General features: G+C 53.3%; 6 protein-coding genes across 6 annotated transcripts; 4 read left to right on the plus strand and 2 right to left on the minus strand.

The window, feature by feature from the left end:
* Positions 1–288: 288 nt before the first annotated feature.
* Positions 289–3,009, plus strand: PV07_05040 (uncharacterized protein). Its single transcript, XM_016391910.1, has 2 exons — positions 289–912; positions 977–3,009. Exons 1-2 carry the CDS (start codon positions 704–706, stop codon positions 2,184–2,186), a joined length of 1,419 nt encoding a protein of 472 aa, XP_016249429.1. The 5' UTR covers positions 289–703; the 3' UTR covers positions 2,187–3,009.
* Positions 2,885–4,746, minus strand: PV07_05041 (uncharacterized protein). Its single transcript, XM_016391911.1, has one exon. The coding sequence runs from the start codon at positions 4,740–4,742 to the stop codon at positions 3,132–3,134; it is 1,611 nt and encodes a 536-aa protein (XP_016249430.1). The 5' UTR covers positions 4,743–4,746; the 3' UTR covers positions 2,885–3,131.
* Positions 4,747–5,126: 380 nt separating this feature from the next.
* On the plus strand, positions 5,127–6,640 carry PV07_05042 (uncharacterized protein). Its single transcript, XM_016391912.1, has one exon. It carries the CDS (start codon positions 5,317–5,319, stop codon positions 6,427–6,429), a length of 1,113 nt encoding a protein of 370 aa, XP_016249431.1. The 5' UTR covers positions 5,127–5,316; the 3' UTR covers positions 6,430–6,640.
* A 5,357-nt stretch (positions 6,641–11,997) lies between these two features.
* On the plus strand, positions 11,998–13,808 carry PV07_05043 (uncharacterized protein; the record flags this gene model as incomplete). The annotated part of the gene is made up of 4 exons (XM_016391913.1): positions 11,998–12,307; positions 12,331–12,753; positions 12,821–13,212; positions 13,290–13,808. 4 exons carry the CDS (start codon positions 11,998–12,000, stop codon positions 13,806–13,808), a joined length of 1,644 nt encoding a protein of 547 aa, XP_016249432.1.
* A 1,117-nt stretch (positions 13,809–14,925) lies between these two features.
* Positions 14,926–16,693, minus strand: PV07_05044 (uncharacterized protein; the record flags this gene model as incomplete). The annotated part of the gene is made up of 7 exons (XM_016391914.1): positions 14,926–14,982; positions 15,038–15,255; positions 15,305–15,492; positions 15,552–15,974; positions 16,031–16,160; positions 16,210–16,323; positions 16,372–16,693. 7 exons carry the CDS (start codon positions 16,691–16,693, stop codon positions 14,926–14,928), a joined length of 1,452 nt encoding a protein of 483 aa, XP_016249433.1.
* A 1,642-nt stretch (positions 16,694–18,335) lies between these two features.
* PV07_05045 (uncharacterized protein) lies at positions 18,336–19,446 on the plus strand (the record flags this gene model as incomplete). The annotated part of the gene is made up of 3 exons (XM_016391915.1): positions 18,336–18,458; positions 18,536–18,924; positions 18,981–19,446. 3 exons carry the CDS (start codon positions 18,336–18,338, stop codon positions 19,444–19,446), a joined length of 978 nt encoding a protein of 325 aa, XP_016249434.1.
* Between the last annotated feature and the right edge of the window lie 499 nt (positions 19,447–19,945).

Below are 19,945 nucleotides of genomic sequence, written 5' to 3' on the forward strand. Positions count from 1 at the left end.
CAAGCCAGTGGCCAACCCGAACTCGGCCGTTGGGTGAACCACCAAGCTGGGTTAGCCCTATCCGGCACGATTTCTTGATTGGTACTGGGCCCTAAGCCTGCCCTATCTCCTATCTACCTAGCTGCTTCTGCACCGAGTAACGGGCACTGGTGGCCTCAAGCAGCGCCTATCAGTGGGCTTGTGCATTGGCGGGGATCGTCGGGCGGGACAGCCTATCTGGTAATGCACGCGACCCTCAATGCGCCGTCCCTCTTCCCTGCTTGTGTCCTCGCAGTTGTTGATCCTCAGGCAAAATAGCCTGTTTTTCAGTGTCCTTCTATAAATTCACGACACGTCCAATGGCCCTGTGAGGTTGCAGACGCCTTCAACCCGATCGCGTGTTAGATTTCCAGAGCTTGGGCTGGTAGAAGTGGGTGTTCACCTTTGGCTCTTGCATTGGGACCTCTATTCGTCTGCGCGCCGGAATCTGTGCTCGATTCTCCACCAGCTTCAGAAAATTATGCTCTGACGTCCTCAGCTCACCACCCACGCGATCGCAATCCGGAACCTTCCGCGGGATGACCTTGTTCTTTTCCAGTTCTCGATGACTGCGTTCGCTGTGTATCTGAGTGTGGAAATCTCCCTTCGCCAGAACATCCAAGTTTGCCAGACAGACGACGAAGCCGCAGCGCAGCGCAAATCCCGCTGAACACAGAATCGCACCATGGTCACCGTTACAAAGGTCCTTCGGCGGGCGAGCGCTGCCAATTTCTTTGACAATGGGAACTCAAGCGGCGAGTCTTCGAGAAGACCCTCAGCGGCTGACGCATCTACTCCTCGGCGGCCCAGTCTTGCGGCCTTGTCCCTGCGCCTCTCGTCATGGTCGAAGAAGTCGCATTTGTCAAAAGGAGACGAGACAGATGCCGACTCTACGTGAGTACTTTCATGAGGGAGCTGCGTGACAAGTCGACTGCGATGCTTATATCTGTTCTGACAGGCAAAAGTTATGGGATGCTGTCCTATCCTTACCGGATGAAATCGCAGCCCAAATCCTCTGCTATCTCTCAGTGTCCGACTTCTTCAGCCTCCGTTCGACGTCTCGATCTGTCCACCTCTATCTACGGTCTCACGCTGGCCCCATCACGCGATCTCTCCTTCTTCAGAACGCCTATGAGCGGACAACGGACTACGAGGGTAACATGAATGATGAGAAGGCAATATATCTCTACAACTACCTCCATACCTTATATCCGCCGCCACAGCCCTGCAAATCCTTTGACTATTTACTGCAGATGTTGAAAAGACAAGCCCAAGTGCAAAGAATGCTGCAGGTCATGATCAACTGGATCCAAATGAAAGTCTATGTTATTCCCAAGTTCAAGCGATGTGACAATTTCAACCCCTACAAATTCAAACTCATGAGGCGGTTACATCTAGCAACGTGGACCATATACCATTTCCTTGAAAGCTACCGGGCAATTCTTGTCACGGAGCATGCCTGTCATCCAAGGCTCGGGTCAACACTTTCGGGACAGGACAACTCCAGTGGACCCTGCCCTTTCTGTGTCCAATCTGTCAGAGATCTTCTGCGCACATACCCGGGGACCACGATCATTCCTGCCTATCATTTCTTCGAGCTCTGTCGACAACACCTCCGCGCTTTGAGTCGAGCTCCCTCGGCAGGGCCGATAATCCGATCCCGCAAGCCGCCCAGTGAAGCAGACCTTGTACAACTTGTTGTGTTTGGCGGCATTCCCGAGTTGAGTAAATTGAGTCTGCTCAAGGGGTCGTCAAATCAGCGGATCGAAGTGATCGGGAGCTTCGTGGATAGAGTCTCCAGTGCAGCGATACAACAAAGGATAGGACGAAAAGGGTCGCCTTCTTCTCGGTCTCAGGTCTCTTTACCGAGTAGCGCATTGTGGTCATCGTTCGACGACCTCATCGCCCCTCTTCAACCGCCCCTTTCCGTTATCCATCATCATACCATATCGGCCATACCAGAGCTCGAACACTTCATCATCGATTCAGATGAATGGGTCACCCGGATGTATGAGCTCGTCGGGCCAGGGGATCAAATAGTCAATGCTTGGGGATTTATCACGAACGTTCTCTCGGGAAAGAGCGACGATATTGAAGATTCTGGGGTTGAAAATGGGGCGGACAGCGATCTCGACTTTTTGGCACCTGTTAAAGGGTTTGATACTTGAACCAAAGATCACGGGAACCTTGGAATGGTGAGTCATCGTTTCATCTAACACAGGGGACTCGCACAGAATGATCCCGGACCGGCTCTGAGGCCTTCGAGTCGGCAGACCTCCTGACGCCAGTGCCACACAATCAAGCTCATGCTCTGATTGCATTTCCTACACATCCAGGCATCAAGATTTCTGTCTTGATGAACCCAGACACCTTCATCTAGCCTGGCTGTCAAACTTGACAAGCATTTGCGAAGAGGTCACCAAGGACAATAGGCCTATGGAATTGCAAGAGTCCGTCAAGAGGAGAAAGACGAGGATTGGCTCCGACGTGGCCACGAAGGAACCGATGTCTCGGACTCGATTTGACCTAGCCGATGAACGCATGAACAAAAGTGTTTCCGAACGATGTAGGACCGAGGAACGTTTTCAGTGCCAAAGGAAACTCGCGATGAGTGGCCCACGGTACCCTTACCAGATCACGGACGCAGCTGAGAGCCTGCCTGCCTTGGAAGCGTGGATCTCTGCGGCCAAAAGGTGCCTGAGCTGTGTTCGGGAGCGCAGAGGGACGAAGGAGGTCACACAGGCTGCAGCGGCGTAGGAAGCAGAGGATCGCCTTGAAGGCCAGCTGCCTGCATGCCTAGACCATTTCCGATCCTGGGGTATATCAGCGCTATACAAGCACTGACGGATTAACCTCTTACAATGGCCGTCTTTTGATCGAGTTGTGTATAATTACTATACGAAGCTCTTCGATTGCTCATGGCTCAATTCGTCTGTATAAATGCAACCTCTTCTCGTTTGCAAGATTGAGGCTCTGTCTGCTCTGTAGTTACTGTACCGTGGTTCTGCATAGCATACACCACGTCAGTCCAAAGGACAAGCAGTACTCCTTTTCGGTTGTTTTCCCTTTCCTTTTTCCTGTTGTGTGGTCCCAGCCTCACAGGCCCGAACCTCTCATGCCCAGGCGAGGTCGATCCTCTCCCCGACAACTTTGCTATTGAACCACTCGAGGATCTCGATGTTGGGGGTCAGTGTCTTGGCGCCGCGCAGGACGTCGGCCTCGGCGACGCGGGCGACGGCGGCGTACAGCTCGACGGTGGCCAGGTTGCGGGCGATGCACTGGCGACTGCCCAGGCCGAAGGGGATGGCGTCGCGGAGCATCTCGTCCGAGGGGTCGAGCCAGCGCTCGGGGCGGAAGGCGCGCGGGTCCGGGAAGACGTGCGGGTTCAGGTGCAGCGAGTACGGCGTGCAGCTGGCCTCGGTGCCCGCGGGGAAGAAGAAGCTGTCCTTGAACGTCCAGCCGCCCGGGGGCACGACGCGGGGCAGCCGCGACGGGTTGGCCATCGAGAGGCGCAGACCTTCCTTGACCACGCCGCGCAGGTAGGGCAGCGTCTGCAGCTCGTCGAAGCCCGGCCTCTTGCTGCGCGCCAGCACCTCGGCCCGCAGCTTCGCGTAGCACTCGCCGTGGCGCGCGAGCAGGAACAGGATCGTCGCCAGGTTCATCCCCGTGCTGTCCGTGCCCGCGAAGATGAGGTCCTTGCACTGCGCCCGCGTCTCCGACGGCGTGAATCCGGCCTGCAGCAGACGCGCCGGGTAGGACGTCAACGGGTGGTGGTGATGGCTCGAGGTGGTCGTTGTCTTCTCGGCAGACTGCGAGGAAGCTTCTTCGATGGCGATTTCCGCGTCGCGGACCACGCCGGCGACAAACTCGTCCACCCGCGCCAGGCTCTGCGACACCTCCTCGTCCGCATTCCACCATGCGTCCAACGACTCGACGATCTTGAACGCCCAGTTCGGCAGGTACCAGAACCGGCCGACCGCGACGAAGCAGTCGACCATGCCGGCCGCGCTCATGGGCTCGGCCAACTCGCGTTGCACGGCCGTTTTCTCATGCTGCTGCTGCTGCTGCTGGGGTGACTTCTCGGTGAGTCCGCCGTAGGTGGTGCCGAAGAGATACGACGTCACGGCGTCGACGGCCAGCCCCCGCGTCAGGTTCAGGACATTCAGCGGGCCGGCGCCCTGCTCGCTCTGCTTCTTGCCCTCGGCCAAGCGCTCCACGAACCGATCCACGCACTTGTATATGACATCCTGGCTCTGCCTCAGGTTCGCGGTCGAGAACAGCACGGCGACGGCCTTTGCGCGCGGGGCGCGGATCGAAGGGTCGACTTCCGAGAAGATCGAGTTGTGCATCTGCGTCGCGTCGGGCAGGGCAAAGTTCTCGTAGAAGGCCGGCTTGACGAAGCCCCCTCGCTCGGTGTAGATCGTGGCCAGCGCGGCGCCGTCAGAGATGTCGACGCTGTTCGGGCCATTGCGCACGACGGGGCCGTATTTCTGGTGGAGCGCCTCGACGACTGTGGCTTCGTCGCCGATCCAGGCGTGGTAGGTCAGCCAGAGAGAGGAGATGCGAGGGAGGAGAGGACCGGGGACATGGGAGAGCGGGTGGAGAGCAGAGATGCGGTATAGAGAGCGCAGGACGAGCAGAGTCAGCGGGAGAAGGAATATGGTCGAGATTGGATGCGCGAAGATGGCTGGCACCAACGCAGCACCGATGCTGGACAAGGCCATGACGTCAACCCGCCTTCTATTGAAAAGGGAAAAGAAAAAAAATCTAGATCTACACAGAGTACGGAAGCAACACGGACCTCAAGACGCAAGGGAGAAGAAACAATTATATTAGTCGGAGATGTTGATTTTGCGTTCGAGTCATATTATCGCACATGCAAACCTTCTCATCCAGGGCGACTGTGCCCTTTACAAGTCGATCTGGATCCCCGGCCCATTGGAAACGCGCTGATGGCCGCAGCGCCTTTGCTACTGGTGGGTAACTACAGAGCGTCGATGTCCTTCCCACGGCCCAGTCCCAGACGGACAACAGCGTACATGGGGACTTGAATGGGTTCTTTGATAACGCACCGATTGCGTGGAGGGTATAAGGTGAAGTCAGAAACACAGAAATAGACCATTTGAGATTCGGTGGCTGACGAGCAGAAGAGGTCCAAATTGGCCCATTAGACCTGTACCAGAACCCCCCCTCCCATCTAAGGTTCGCGCGAACGCGAAACTCCTTTTTGTATATCTCCTGGTTGTATTCGGGACACACAATTCCCAAGCAAGTGACTGGACAAGGCCGCTCGCTGCCATGGGTTCGATCCAAGGCCCCAGTGCAGGGCATACTGCAGAGTCGAGCCGCAAGGTCATTGTGGCGGGAGCCCAGCTGGGACCAATCAATGTCGATACTCCGCGGGAAGAGGGGATGAATCGAATGCTCAAGTTGATGGACGACGCGCACCAGAAACATGCCAAGTTGATCGTATATCCCGAAATCGCGCCCGTGACATTCTTCCCTCGCCACATCCTCGAGGGAGATGAGCTGGAACAATACTTCGAGCAGGAGGTGGACGGGGACGCGACAAAGTTGCCCAACCTGAAACCCCTCTTTGACCGAGCTCGACAGTACAAGATGGACATGTACCTGGGGTATGCCGAACACGCCACAGAGTCGAGCGAAGGCAACCATGTCCATTACAACACGGCCGTCTATTACTCGGGCGCGGCGGACAAGGTCATTTCCAAGTACCGCAAAGTCCACCTCCCCGGCACATTCGAGCCCTATGAGCGGAAAGACGCGACCAACCAGCTGGAGAAGAGATACTTCCTCCCAGGCAACTTGGGCTTCGAGGCGTTCCGGGCGCCAGGCTTGGTCCCTGGTGCGGTGAACCAGAAGTCGGGGGCCAAGGCCAACGCGCCTGACAGTCTGGGCAAAGGCGACCCCATCATCGGCATGCTCATCTGCAACGACCGCCGCTGGCCCGAGTCGTGGAGGCCGTACGGCCTGCAGGGCGCGGAGCTCGTTTTGTGTGGCTATAACACGACCGCCTGGGCGCCGGAGCTGATTGGGACGAACGAGAAGACGTCGACGCCGGAAAAGGCCAAGGCCGAGGCGCTGTTCCACAACAAGCTGTGCATCACGTACAACAGCTACGCCAACGCCTGCTTCAGCATCAACGTGGCCAAATGCGGCGTGGAGGACGGCAAGTACCCGTTGATCGGCGGGAGTTGCATCGTCGACTGCGACGGCGAGGTGGTGGTCGAGGCGCAGACCGAGGACGACGAGCTCATCGTGGCCGAGATCGATCTGGGCATGTGCCGGCGAGGCAAGGAGAAGGTGTTTGCCTTTGAGCGCCACCGCAGGACCGAGCATTACGGGCGCATCGTGGGACAGACGGGAGTCGTTGAACCGGACCTGTTGTGAGCCTTGGAGGGAAGCAGACATTGAAGCAGGTGAGATGCGAATGATCGGGCTGAGGGCTTTGAGAATATGCGTCGAGGGTTGGGTTGAGGTGATGTCCATGTCCCTGTGAGGGTCAACATGATGCCCAGTAAAGTTCCATACAGCCTAAACTTTTGGGTAGCCATCTTTGCCGCCAAAGCAAAGCAATGCACAAAATATCGTCTTCAAACATCGCCGAGCATGAAGCGACTCAAGACTTTACCAAGCTATTCCATGTTACTAAAAAGGCGAGTTATCCCTTACGTTAATTCCTCTGCCAGAAAATCGATGAAGCCGTCTTTGTGAGGAGCCTCGTGTTCAGTCTCTATCTATACTAGCTAGCCTCTTGGTAGCTTTGTAGGGTATGTGTCAGGAGTTCCTGACACTCGTCCATATTCCAGATGTTGGTAGTGTCATAGGCGCGCTCGTGGAATTTCGCGGCGACCGCGTCAAACTAGGCTTTGACCTTATCGTATAAGGCGCTATTTTATTCGTGCAGCCTCGAGTTGACGAGCATAGATACTCTAGATAGTGGGACGACGATTGAGGAAGCGATAGAGCTAGTCGTGGCCGATTAGTAGGAGGATTTTCGCAGAGACCGCATTTTGTCTTACTAGACACACTAATAAATTATAGTTGTTGCCAGGAAATCCGCCTTCGGTTTAGGCGGCCGTCCCGCTTCGGGTATAGTCGCATTCTGGGCCCGCCGCCGCTTTTGACGGCTATAAGAACCACGTCTCCCATCCCAACTCTCCCCTTCCCTGCTAACTTGTGTTTTCCTTCTCCCCTCTGTTCGCCTTTACACACCTTGTCGTGCTTCAAATAGCGGGATGATCAGGTCCGAGAACGGAAATGGGCTGTGGAGAGGTCAAGGTTCGCCGCTGAGTATTAGAATGGTATTCTAGTTTGCCCATGCAAGCACCTTACCTCCGTGCTGTGAATAGATATCTGGTTCTCAGTGTGCTACTTCCACGATTTGTATACAGCAGAAGAGTGCTGCTGCTCCTACTGACATCCTGAGCTGGTCTTGATGAAAGGTATGAGTACTCTGTACTGCCGGTTCGATTTTCCCCGCTCTCCGCTCACCATTTTGGGTCGCTCTTTCTAACTTACTCTGCTGCGGGGCGTGAGCCGGTGTCTGGTGCAAGTTCGCGAGTATGCAGCGGGGTCGGATAGAGGTGGCTGACTGAACGTGTTCAGCTTCGATGAGCTGCAAGGGGGTAAGTTTTGAGACCTGATGTGCACAAGGTGATGCGACCAGCCTCGGTTTCAGCCATTCCACACCACACGTGCGTCAATTTGGACAGGCCTGGCCAAAAACGAGTAGACCAAACCCCAACGCACCGCGTCAGCTACCTATTTTCAAGCATATGTGGGCAACTCTCTAGACCGGATGGTTTAATCCAGTTTCAGAATTGAGTGGAGCTGAAGAGCATCATTTTAAGTTCATCAGCCCGGATTTCAATCATTCTGGCTGTGGAGAGGTGTTTCTATACTTCAAATTGCCCGTGAATTGGCATTTGGTTCACTTTTTTGGGGCCAGGCCTTGCATGTCCCAGTTCTTTACATATCTGCTGCCGGGCTAGAGAGTGAGCAGCTCCGAACCCTGAGTACACTCGCTGCCGATAATGCTTCACGATCTTCAGCTTTCTGGCTTGTCCTCACTGATAACCATTACGACTTTGTTGCAAGCGGTTATTGGCTGCCTGACGACTTCTGCTGTGTGCGGGTTTCCATGATGGCGGCTTCCCGCTCTGGCTACCCCTCTTGCTAATTCCGCGACCAGACGTGTTGGGGTACATGTCCTCAATCTGTGGCGTAGCTGAAAGGCATGCATGGATGCCATCGGTCGCTGGCGTAGCTGAAAGACAAGCATGGATGCGTCACGAACAAATAATGCAGCAAGCTGCAGGGGCAGATCAGTGTGCAGTCCTGCCGAAAGACTCACATACCACATTCCCATCCCAGCGCGTAAGTGAATCGGTCGAGCAAACTACTTCCATCCAGCCTTTTCCGTCCGCATTGCTATTCAGATATAATTGAGCTACAGCAAAATGGGTATCTTTGCACGTCTTTGGACGACAGTCGTCACTATTACCCATTGGATCACCCTCTCCCCCTTTAACAATCATGAAGGCTATCAACAGCCAATTGGGGGCAAATTTCCGGTGTCAATCGACCTTCCAAATGCTAATCTACTGCGACCAATTTTTCGGCCGCCAGGCTCCAATATCCAAGGGTTTCAGTGCGACTACTCGGCAATGGGTCCGAACTGGATCGACTGCTCTACCACTATTCCTGGATGCTGGCTCAAAAACACTGTAACTGGGGAACAACTGGATGTTACTACAGACTATGAAGATGCCGCATTGACACCGAACGGTACCATCCGCAACTATACCTTGTACGTGACGGAGAATAACACAATCAACGCCGACGGTCTCAACTTCACGGATGCAAGAATGTTCAATGGCATATTTCCTGGTCCATTGCTTGAGGCTTGCTGGGGAGATACTGTCAATGTCACCGTCGTGAACAACATGACTTTCAATGGAACCAGCATTCATTGGCATGGTATTCGCCAGTGGAAAACTATGCATATGGATGGCGTCAATGGGATTACACAATGTCCCATCGCACCTGGCGATAGTTTCAGCTACGTCTGGAAGGTCATGCAATACGGCAGCTCCTGGTATCACAGTCATTACTCAGTACAATATGCTGATGGACTACAAGGCCCCATAGTAAATCTCCCCCACCTTCAACTATTGTCTAACTGCATCCTCGCAGCTCCTATTCTATTATCGAATCGCATGGAGATTTGTGCCTCAATCTAACTGTATACAGACACTCCATGGCCCCACAACCATACCCTACGATACAGCCATATCACCTTTGATTACGTCGGACTGGCGTACGTCCATCTTCTGGATTTCATCCTCTTTTTCGTCTCTACTGGTATTCTTGTATCTCGGAAGTTTTTTGGTAATGCTAACATGCACCCAAAAGTTCATAACAGTGCCTTTCAAGCCGAGTTGAGTACCACGACCGCTCCAACAATCCTTTTGAACGGAACCGGTAACATCACGCGCTTTTATGGACACAACACTCCTTCGAATCCAACAGGATTCAATAGTTCTACAATACCCAAAGGTTTCGAGATTACTTTCAATTCGACAAGCCCAAACAATCAAACAGGTGCAAGGCGATATCTGTTGCGAATTATCAACACATCCTACTCTACAGAAATTACTTTTTCTATTGACAACCATTATCTAGTGGTTGTTGAGGCAGATTTTGTCCCAGTGCTACCTAAAAACGTTACGTCGATACTGGTCGCTATCGGTCAAAGATACCACATCATCGTTGAGGCGCAGCCGGCTACTCTCGGTGCAGTCAATCCGATAGAACCCAATGGCAATTACTGGATACGAACCAACACCTCGGGGTGTTTTGACGATATCAAGGGCACAATTAACGGTTTCGAACGGACTGGGATACTTCGGTACACCAACAGCACTAGTGAACCAACTAGCAGTACTTGGCCAGACATTGCAGAATTGCCAGATTGTTATGACAGCCTTTCTGGGAGCCTGCAAACCGCGTACAATTGGACTGTCACCGCTCCTCAGAACGGTTTGAGCGGGTCACTTGGCCAAGGTGGGGAACTCTTCAACGTGAAATTCAATTCCAAAGGGAACACACCGCAATATGCGGCGGCATTTGTTAACTTTCAACGATCTCCCAATGCTGATTTCACACCCTTTCAAACTACTTACGGCAACCCTACATTCCTAAATCTCGACAACACCGCAGATGCTTGGCCCGTCGGTTGGGTGGTTGTGCCTGAGAATTATACAGACAATGACTTTGTATGTTGACGCTCTCTTCCACAGTGCTTGAGTTGCGCAGCGATCTGTTGGACGTTTTTGATTCTGACGTGGTCAACACAGGTCTATCTTGTTCTGCAAGGAGGAGGACACCCAGTAAGCAACACCTCAAGTTGATAAACAGACCATATTGACTCAGGTGTTCCAGATTCATCTGCACGGTCACGATTTTGCGATCCTTGAATACGAAGCTGACGCAAACTTTACTGTACACCCTTGGAAGGCGCCCTATATTGGTCCCGTGAGGCGTGATGTTGTACTCTTACCCCCGAGCGGCTATGCTGTCATCGCCTTCAAAACCGACAATCCAGGGGCTTGGTTAATGCACTGTCACATTGCGTAAGTTTTCGGTGATCAATGAGGTCAGGGAATTTGTTTGCTGACACGAGCATTGAACAGGTTCCACGCCTCTGGGGGACTGAGTCTCCAAATCATGGAGCGACAGGCCGATGCCAATACCATTTGGCAACCAGGAAACTCCTCAGCACTCTCGGTGGCCAATCGACTCTGCTCAAGCTGGAATTCATGGGCTTACGACTGCAGAAACTACTGGCCTGGAAGTATCAACGGATCTTATCCGGCATGCGACAATGCTACTCTACTCCAGAATGACTCTGGGGTCTGACCAGTGAAGCCTAAGCTGCACCGCCCGAAGAAGAGGATATTCGAATTGCTCTATGACTGTTAGGACTTGGAGCAATTTCTACACGGAATCTGACTTACCGGATTGTCGAGGACGTCGTCTTTGCAGAAAGGCAGCCTACGCACTGATGCAGAGGGAGCGGCATGGAAGATTGAGCGAGACAAGCAGCCTCGTTGGCAAGGCTGAGAAGGTTACACGTGACCGCGATAGCACGTGACCATAGTACTCCGATAGACTGCATCGGACTGTTGCAGTCCACCGCAGTCCATTGCGGAGCACAGTCATTACACAGACATATAGGTATGGACTGACACCCACAGGGTCAGTCCGTAGTCAATCTCAGTTATATTCTAACCCCTAGAGTAGGCGCTCTTTCAAGGGAGGAGTGTGAGACGATCCATTGTGATCCTTGCTACGCATCCTTGAGGCGCCATACACGGGGCAGTGAAGGCACCCATTGTTTTAGTGAATGAACGGTCCCGTTGTTTCTGAAGGGGACCGTTCCTGGTCCCACTGAAGCCGGCATGAGAGGGGAGTCGTGGGAGTCAAGTCTGCAATGAGGGAAGACAAGGGTCGGCGTCTTTGGCTCCGAGCTCCTAGCTGGGCAGTGACATCCAGCGCCTCAATACGGAGAGACGGCATTTCCTACATGGTGGCGCGGTGGGTGTTTGCTTAGACGGCTAACCGTGAGAGTCGAAGAAGCCTACAGATCAAAGAAACACCAAAAGTGGTTATCTCGGTCCTCGGGAAGATGTTCTCATCGTCCTTCGAACCCTTGGGACTTTGGAGAACGAGGTTGCGCAGGCTCATGGCTATTGGCCTCGTTTGCTCAAGAATACTGGCCTCTGCCTTGCAGTGAGCCTGGTCAACTCATACCAGCTTCCTGGGGAATACGAGGTCGCAGCCTGATCTCAATTCACAGAAGAAAGATGCTGCGACAGTGTCTCTCCTTGATCTTCTGCAGCTTGCAGACGACGTTCGATGCGCGATGCGCACCAAGATCGTCCGTGGAGAATCATGAACAGCCAACGACAAACCGACGCTCAGCCTGACGGTGCGTGCAGCAGTGCGGGAGAATCCGCCATCCCCTTCTCGCAAATAACCGCTACCCTTTCGGCGTCATCTGGCGAACTACTTCGACGGCCAACCTACATAGAACGCATTCGGTCCTGCTATCAAAACGACCCGGAGGCTTTCTCCTACTATGAAGAGCTGGTCGATTACATTGAAAAAGGGTTGAAGAAAGACCTTGGCTCGAGCGAAGACAAACCCAGAGTATTCGAAGTTCGGGCGGCCACGTCTTTAAATCATATCCCGCTGCATTTCCGTTCGATATCTTGGAGTGGTCAGCCATCTCGGAAAGACCGCGCGCAGTGATCCTGGAGGGATTTCCATCCCCTCATGCGGTTCTCCAGCTGGCTCAATGGTGGAACCTGCGCCCGGAATTCTTCACAGGACACATCTTCGGCAGCATTCAGAACCACCAACGCGGGTTCTACAGCCTTCCCACGTTGCCGTCGAGACAAGAGAACGTCATCCGCATCCACTTCGTCAGCCTGGTCAAGTCTCTGGTCGAAAGACCCGGCCTGACTTCGTTCCTGGAGAAGAGATCGGAGGTGGAAGAAGCTTGCCGACAATATGAAAAGCACCTCTTCACCGGGAATCGATTCGGTGTGACTAGGTTTCGAGAGATCAGCCAGCACGACGCATGCTACTGCAGCGTCGAGCAGATTATATCCTTCACGGTCGCTGCCAACAGATCACCGTGGGTTGGTGAGTTCAAGCACCCGACGATGACGACGGCCATCGTCACAAACAAGCTAACAACATATCCTCCTAGCTGTCTACCTTACCGACCAAGGCACGTCCCTCCTCGACGGCATCCGCCTCCCCTGGACCGACTACCACAGTGGCGCCACCACCCTCAACAGTGGCACTCCCATCGGCACGGTCCCTATCGTTCCGTACAATGCGCCTATCACCTCTGAACCCTTCCATCGCCGCCTCGCAGCCCGTCAGTCGTCCCGCGAAGGCAGCCCCTCTCCCCTCCCATCCCCGGACAACAAAACCAGCATCAACGGCCCGTCCTTCAGCCAGCTCCATCCGCTGCGGAACATCGTGGTCCACGACGAAACCGACATGCAACTCCTGTCCGAAGACCCCTTCTTTCTGATTGCCAGCCTGTTCACGACCTCGGCGCTCTCCTTCGTCCAGCTCCTCAACTACCTGCCGGTAAGCATCGCCGAGTGCCGCAGCACCGAAAGCGCGCTCCTCGACGTCAAGCTCGAGCGCCTGCGCCACTGCGTCAGCGTGATCTACCGCGCGTCGAGTTCGCGCTCGCCGAGAATCTGCGCTGGATCGCCCAGGGCGGGTGCAGCACGTGGCCCCGGGCGCAACCGGGGACGGACACGATGGTGCGGAAGGAGGCGCTGCAGACAACCCTGCGGACAGACCATGAGGCGCTGCAGCAGCGGTGCGTCATCATGCGGCGGGACTGTGAGTCGGCGACGATGTTTTTGGTGAGCTACTCGCAGCTCCAGTGTGCGGAGCGGAGCACCGCGCAGGCGAGCGAGATCCAGCGCCTGACGAAGCTGGCGTTGTTTTTTGTGCCGTTGGCATTTGTCACCTCAGCGTTTGGCATGAATGTGAAAGAGCTGCAGCAGCATTTCCCGTCGATCTGGGTGTTCTCGGCGACGGCGGTCGTGATCTCCGTGGCGACGTATTCTGCCATGTTCTGGTCGGAGGTATGGCACTGGTCGAGCTCGACGTGGAGGAAGCTCCGCGCAAGGGCTAAAAGGGATCTCAAACGAAGGTGGACTGAAGCTTGAGAGTTGTTTTCACTTGGGCCATACAACGGAGTATCACAGCACTCTCGCAAAAGCCACCGTCCATTACCTATCTTACACCCAACACACGGCACTTTCAGAGCATTTCCACAACGCACTCAACAGGTTATCAGTATTGACCATTAGCAATGGAATAGATGACTGCTCTTAAAGGTTCTATTTTAGTATCAATAAAGTCGCCGCTCGAATCGCTATATTTGCAGAACTAATTCTGTAGATATTCGAACAGAATGTTTGTTGTGGGAATGCTTTGAAAATGCCATTTTTGGGCGTAAAATGGGCAATGGACGGTGAATTTTGCTCGCATGCTGTGAAGGTTTCGAGAGACGTGACGCTCGTGAATTTTCTTATCGGGCTGCGAGGCTTCGGCGTCTAAGACCATCAGTTCCGTGTCGAGCGCCCATCGGCTTAGAATAGGGTCGGACCCCAAGAGCTACTCGCAGAGAAATTCGAAAGATGGCGCGGCGGAAGCTTCCAGAGGAACGATTTTCTCACTGGCCTCACTCATGATGTCTAGCCACGCCCTGTAGTCCTCACGAAACGCTGATCCTGGGAGCCGGCGCCAGGAGGAGTGCAGGACTGAAGACCATCACGACAAATGTTGAGCTTCATCGTCGCACTCATACCGTATGTGAGAAAATTCTTCCGCCGCCATCTCCCTTCCTCGACGGCTTCACAAGTTATGATCGAGTTCGACAAGGTCAAGCGTCTGTTCCAGGAACATCAGAACACCTTGGTCGTGTACGCGACACTCGTTCCCCAGCAATCCCTAGTTTCGAGAGACTCGCCAGGCTAAGCAAAGGCCGCCTCTACCGAGAATCACGAAGTACCGCCTAAACACATCCTCTCATTTCCCAAGTACCTCCGAAGCCACGACTGCGTTACAACAGGAATCCGATCTTGCTCCTTGCGTCTATTCCACCAACCTCCCAGACAGGTAGTGTTTTACTGAAAGGGCGACCACCCCGATTACGACTAGCGAGCCTCTCTTGTGGCTGATTCACGGCGGACCGGCGTTTGCAAATCCCAGCGCCGAGCGATGGAATGTGAGTTGGCTCGGCGTTGTCGAATAGGCAATGGACACTGGGCCAAAAGGGGCTCAACTGAGGTTCGGCTTCATTGCAAAAGCGCAGGTAAGGCCGATCAAATAGAACAACTTGGAGCGTGTTAACAAAAGAAGGCTTCGTTCCCTTGTGACGCTGACTACTTACACCCGTACAGATAAACGGCAAGCCCTTCAACGGATCTCGCAAGCCAATGCCAACACCAAGTAAGCTCTGGATTAGTGGCTCCCCTCCCAGCATGCCAAATTGTTCGACGAGAAATACGGCGCTGTAAAGGGTGGCGGCGCGCTCGGGGTCGATCCACGACGTGATGAGTGACAGGAGCGTCGAGCGGGCACCGAATCCGAGAGCGTAGATCATCGTTGCTAAACACGATAAGAGGAGCCAAGGTACGGGGAGGTGAAGAATACTAACCTATGATTAAAAAAGTCGAGCTCCAACTGAAGGCAACGAGTAGCGATCCGGTAGAGAGTAGTGACAGACTAGCCCTTACAATTCCAAGGTTAAGGGTTTGATTTGCAGGCTTCAAATATCTGCTAACCATGCTGATTAGGGCTGGCATGACGAGGAAGAAGAGAACGAGGTTGACAAAGGCGACTTCGCTGATGAGACCATTTGTCTGTTTCGAGAATGAGAATAAAGTTCGAAACGCGTGGGATACCAACTTGCCTTGGAAAGCTTCCAACCAAATCGAGCGGATGCATACTGTATCAGAGCACGCAGGCTGATGCCCCTGGATGTGCCGACGAGAAAGATTGCTGCTGCCAGTCGCATGTTGCGGCTCGAGAACATGAATTTGAGGAGTCGGAATTGATCAACCGAGGCATGAAGAACTGTGAGAAGGACGCCGGGGTGCTCTGGCGGCGTATTGACATCCGAAGCTTCCTCGGAATCCGTAGGCGTTGAATCCAAAACGTTGTGGTCGGTTGGCATCATGGCCAGGAGAGGGAAAGCTGAAAATAGTAGCAAATAGCTCACGGCAAAAGGAAGCCAAGGTGAGACGTCGGCAGTGAACGACGCTATCGGGGGACCTATGAGCTCGCTGAAAATGAAGCATGAATAGAAGTGGTAAAGGCCTCGAGTTCTATGAATGTGAGCTTGGCCGCAATTCGCAAAGCCATGGACGGTTGCAGAGCGTACCTTGTCTCTTCGTTACACACTTTTGCAACCATGGCAGCAAGCAGCATTTCAGCAGCGTATCTACCTCCTCCTATAAGAAGGAATACGGAAGAGGCCCATACCAGCTTGATGGGAAGCTTCGGATTCGTTGCTATTGCATTTTTAATTATTTGGAGCACAAACCGGTTTGGAATTCTTACCGATGACCAAGGTCCATGTCAGACTCATCAACATGCCCGCTATAATGACCATGAATACTCGGCGTTGGTCTCGACGATCAGCAATAAGGCCAACGGGTAATGCAACGATAATGGCTATCGAGGCATCAGTATTAATTCCGAACATGTATCAATAAGTCATACCGGCAAGGGTCTCGAACGAGGCTGTCCAGCCTCTGACTTCGGCCAAGGTCCGCTGAATGGGCGCGATCTTGCAGAGATCAGGATTCGAAATGTCTCCATGGTAGTATCGAGTGCATATAGCTTGTTCCAGAAGAGACACCATCGGCACGGTCAGAATCATCATGGCGAGTTCGCACAAAAGCTCAAGCGCAATGCAATACTTGAAGCTTGGAGAGAAGCTCAGCCAAATGTCGAGGATTGGGTGCGGGTTTTCGTTCTTCGGATCGCTGGTGGTGGCAGGAGGCTGCGAACTGAGGAGCGGTGCATCTTCTTCTGGCTCCATATCTGGATCACAGCGTTAGAATAGTGCTAGGGGAAGAGACTGGTAGCAAAGAGGAGTGATACCTTCTTCAAGCGTCAGCCTGCCGCGGCCGTCCTCAACAGGGCCTTCCTAGGTGTAGGTATTGTTGTAGCAGTGTGGAAGGGGCGAGGCTGGTAATCTTTACACGGCCCTTGACCGCATGTTTCGAAGCACTTGGCGCTGTCTTTACAATGCTTGGCGTATCGACATTAGCAAACAAGGATAAGGTTCTTCCCGAGGCTAGTAACTCCGCATTAGGCCCGTTCTGGATCTCGCTTTCTTTCCTTCGGTTTATCGTGATGGGATGGAAGGTGTGGGCGATATGGTATCGGAGGGAGCCTGGACCTGTCGGGAGACGGTAAGGGAATGCACAGAGAGTCGATATTGATTGATTCCGAATGATCAAGACCAACAGCCTCTCCGCGGAAAACTCAGCCAGCCCACGATTGAGACGAAATTGAACATCCGGTTGGGTTACAAGTGCGTTCGATTGCTGCTACAGTAGCCCTTTGCACGGTGTGTGGCAGGTCATGTCCAACCATACCGCCTACACCTGGATCCGGCAGTTAAGAACTCGACTCGTGGGTGCTGAAGCCCTTTTGGGCTCGCTTGGGGCCTGCAAGCAGGCTGGGACGAGCGCGCTTTTAACTCGACATGATTCGTTGATACAGATATGTTGATATCATTCCCGCTACCCGGTTGGCTCGCTGAGTCTTTCTACAGGGTTCGCTTAGTACCTCAAAGGGTCGCACTACCCCAGGGTTGCGGATCAGCGGCAAAACTGCGCCTCGTCACGAGCTGTGAGGTTGTGCCAACATTAAAAGACAGCGATGGTTGTGTTGAAGAAAATAGTGCTATCAGCCTCTCAGGACCCTAAGAGCCCTGGACAGGCCAAGCCTCCTCCTGGATACTCTTCACTTAGTGCCGTCTGTGCTGGACATGAGTCCTCTACCAGATCCCGCGTGCTCGGATCATGGCGTTTCAGTATGGTTTCACCAGCAAAGACGGCATATCATCGTGGAAAATGCTGCTGTAACATGCAATAGCTCTGCCTCTGGGCCTCACGATACGGCGGGAAGGTATGGAGCAGAGGCCAATCGTCTTCGTTTGCCATAGTTTTGGCGCTCACATTCTTAAAAAGGTAGATGCTTTTCATATAGGGAGGGTCTCCCTTTTTTTCATTGACGCTGTCAACATGCTCTGCTCGTTGCAAAGGAACAGTATCAGTTTCTTGCATCCTGGAAAGCACAGGCGGAGTCGTCTTTCTCGGTTGCCTTCATGACGAGAGAAATCCGCGCTTCGAAGACCTCTGTACCAAGTGTGCCGCCGTCAAATTTGGAACGATGAGGAAGACAGAGGTGTCGATTGTGCTTATGGAGCAAGTTCACCAAGCTTTTGCACCGTCGACAAGAGTTAATTTCGCCAAGAATCCACTGACCTCAGCGGAGCAGGATCTAGCGGTTTTGGAATAGTGCCTTGGCATGCCCAGTATTCTTTTCATTCTTGTAGGGCTGTCATTACACAAAGAATACCATACACAAGGAATTCAGCCACCAACGTTTTCATCCCTGCACCTTGCCCTTCACCACCTGCAAGTCTTCACAAAGAATTCGTTGCTCTCACAATGAGCTCCCCAAGCTCCAATCTGAAAGACAGCACGGATGTTTGCCCAACAGTGATGACTTCGGGCGACCTTTCTTTTCCGATTATAGACGGCATTTCGTATCTGGTCCATCCACAGTCTCTGGTATGTTTTCGGTATCTATCCGCCGAATTAAAGGTGAGGCTCAACTGAGCAACTAACATTCAACCATCTACTCAAAGGCTAAAGTCGTTGAGCCATCGGGCCAAACGAATCCCATCCCCGTTGTCGTGCTCACTATTGGTGATGCTACAGCTTCGGTTGACAAGGCTGTTGCACTAATCAATCGCTTTGCTGGCATCGACGATGTTTACTCTCAGTCTTTCGCACGCACTGTTGTTCTGCAGTCCATCCAAGGCAGGAATGGTGACGTGCACTTGGCCCAATTCAAGGCGTCTGGTTGCTTCTCTGCTGTCTACCATATAGCTTCAACCTCTCCGACGAAAGCCCTTCCTCCCGGTCCATATTTCCTGTCCCAAGGCAATGTTTGCCAAGCATATCGCTTGTATGAAGATGAACTGGACAGCTTCATTTCTGGCGTCATCCCCGACGACGTCTTGAGTCCAAAGAGGTTCGAATATCCTCGCTACTCCGGCGTCCATCTTGAACTTGCTCTGACCACCCCAGGTACTCCTCTCTCACTTCCCTCGGTCATAGCGGCCTCTGGAAGAATATTGCCGTTCCAAGTCGTCTTTACGCCAAACCAACCCCAGAAAAGCCTCTTGCTGGCGCGCGAATGGGACTGAAGGATATCTTCCGTCTTCAGGGCACTCAGTTGACCATGATGAGCAGGCCGTGGACCGAGCTCTACGGTCCGGACGAAGAGAGCGCTGACTACACAAAGAAGCTCATCGACCTCGGAGCAGTCATCGTGGGCAAGACCAAAATGACTTCTTTTGCATCACCGGAGGAACCTACGGACCAATGGGTTGACTTTCACTGCCCGGTCAATCCGCGCGGAGATCGCTATCAGAGTCCGTCGAGCAGTTCGACAGGCGCCGGCACGTCTCTTGCCGGCTACGACTGGCTGGATTTCTCCATTGCCGGAGACTGTACGACCGTCCTTCACCCCTTGTCTCACAACACATGCTGACCGTTCTGCGATGCACTTGAGGTTTTTAAATGTATCTTTCTTCTCTTAAGGTAAGGAGGAAGTTGCCTTCTAGTAACATGGAATAGCTTGTTAAGGTCTTTAGTCGCTTCATGCTCAGCGATATTTGAAGACGATATTTTGTGCATTGCATTGCATTGCTTTGGCGGGCAAAGATGGCTACCCAAAAGTTTAGGCCGTATGGAACTTTATTGGGCATCACCACGAGGAGCAATGAGAAGTCACCGCGTTGTGATGTCTTACGATTATTTAACCGCGCACCCCTGTTGCAGTGCCAGGCCCAAGGTTACTGTACAAGGAAATTTAGGCAGCAAGCTAAGGGCAGCGAATCTAACGGGTTTTCTCGCGCCCACCTGAAACAGATGCCTAACCGAGTGGCAGGCATAGCCGATCGCAAGGGGCCAGAGTACTGTAGGCCCCCCCCCCGACATGTTCGCTCAGGAAGACTCAGGGAGAACTCCGGGAGCACCAGGTGAGCCGG

This window comes from Cladophialophora immunda (assembly GCF_000835495.1).
Source record: "Cladophialophora immunda strain CBS 83496 unplaced genomic scaffold supercont1.3, whole genome shotgun sequence".
In the NCBI taxonomy this organism is placed as follows: Eukaryota; Fungi; Ascomycota; class Eurotiomycetes; order Chaetothyriales; family Herpotrichiellaceae; genus Cladophialophora; species Cladophialophora immunda.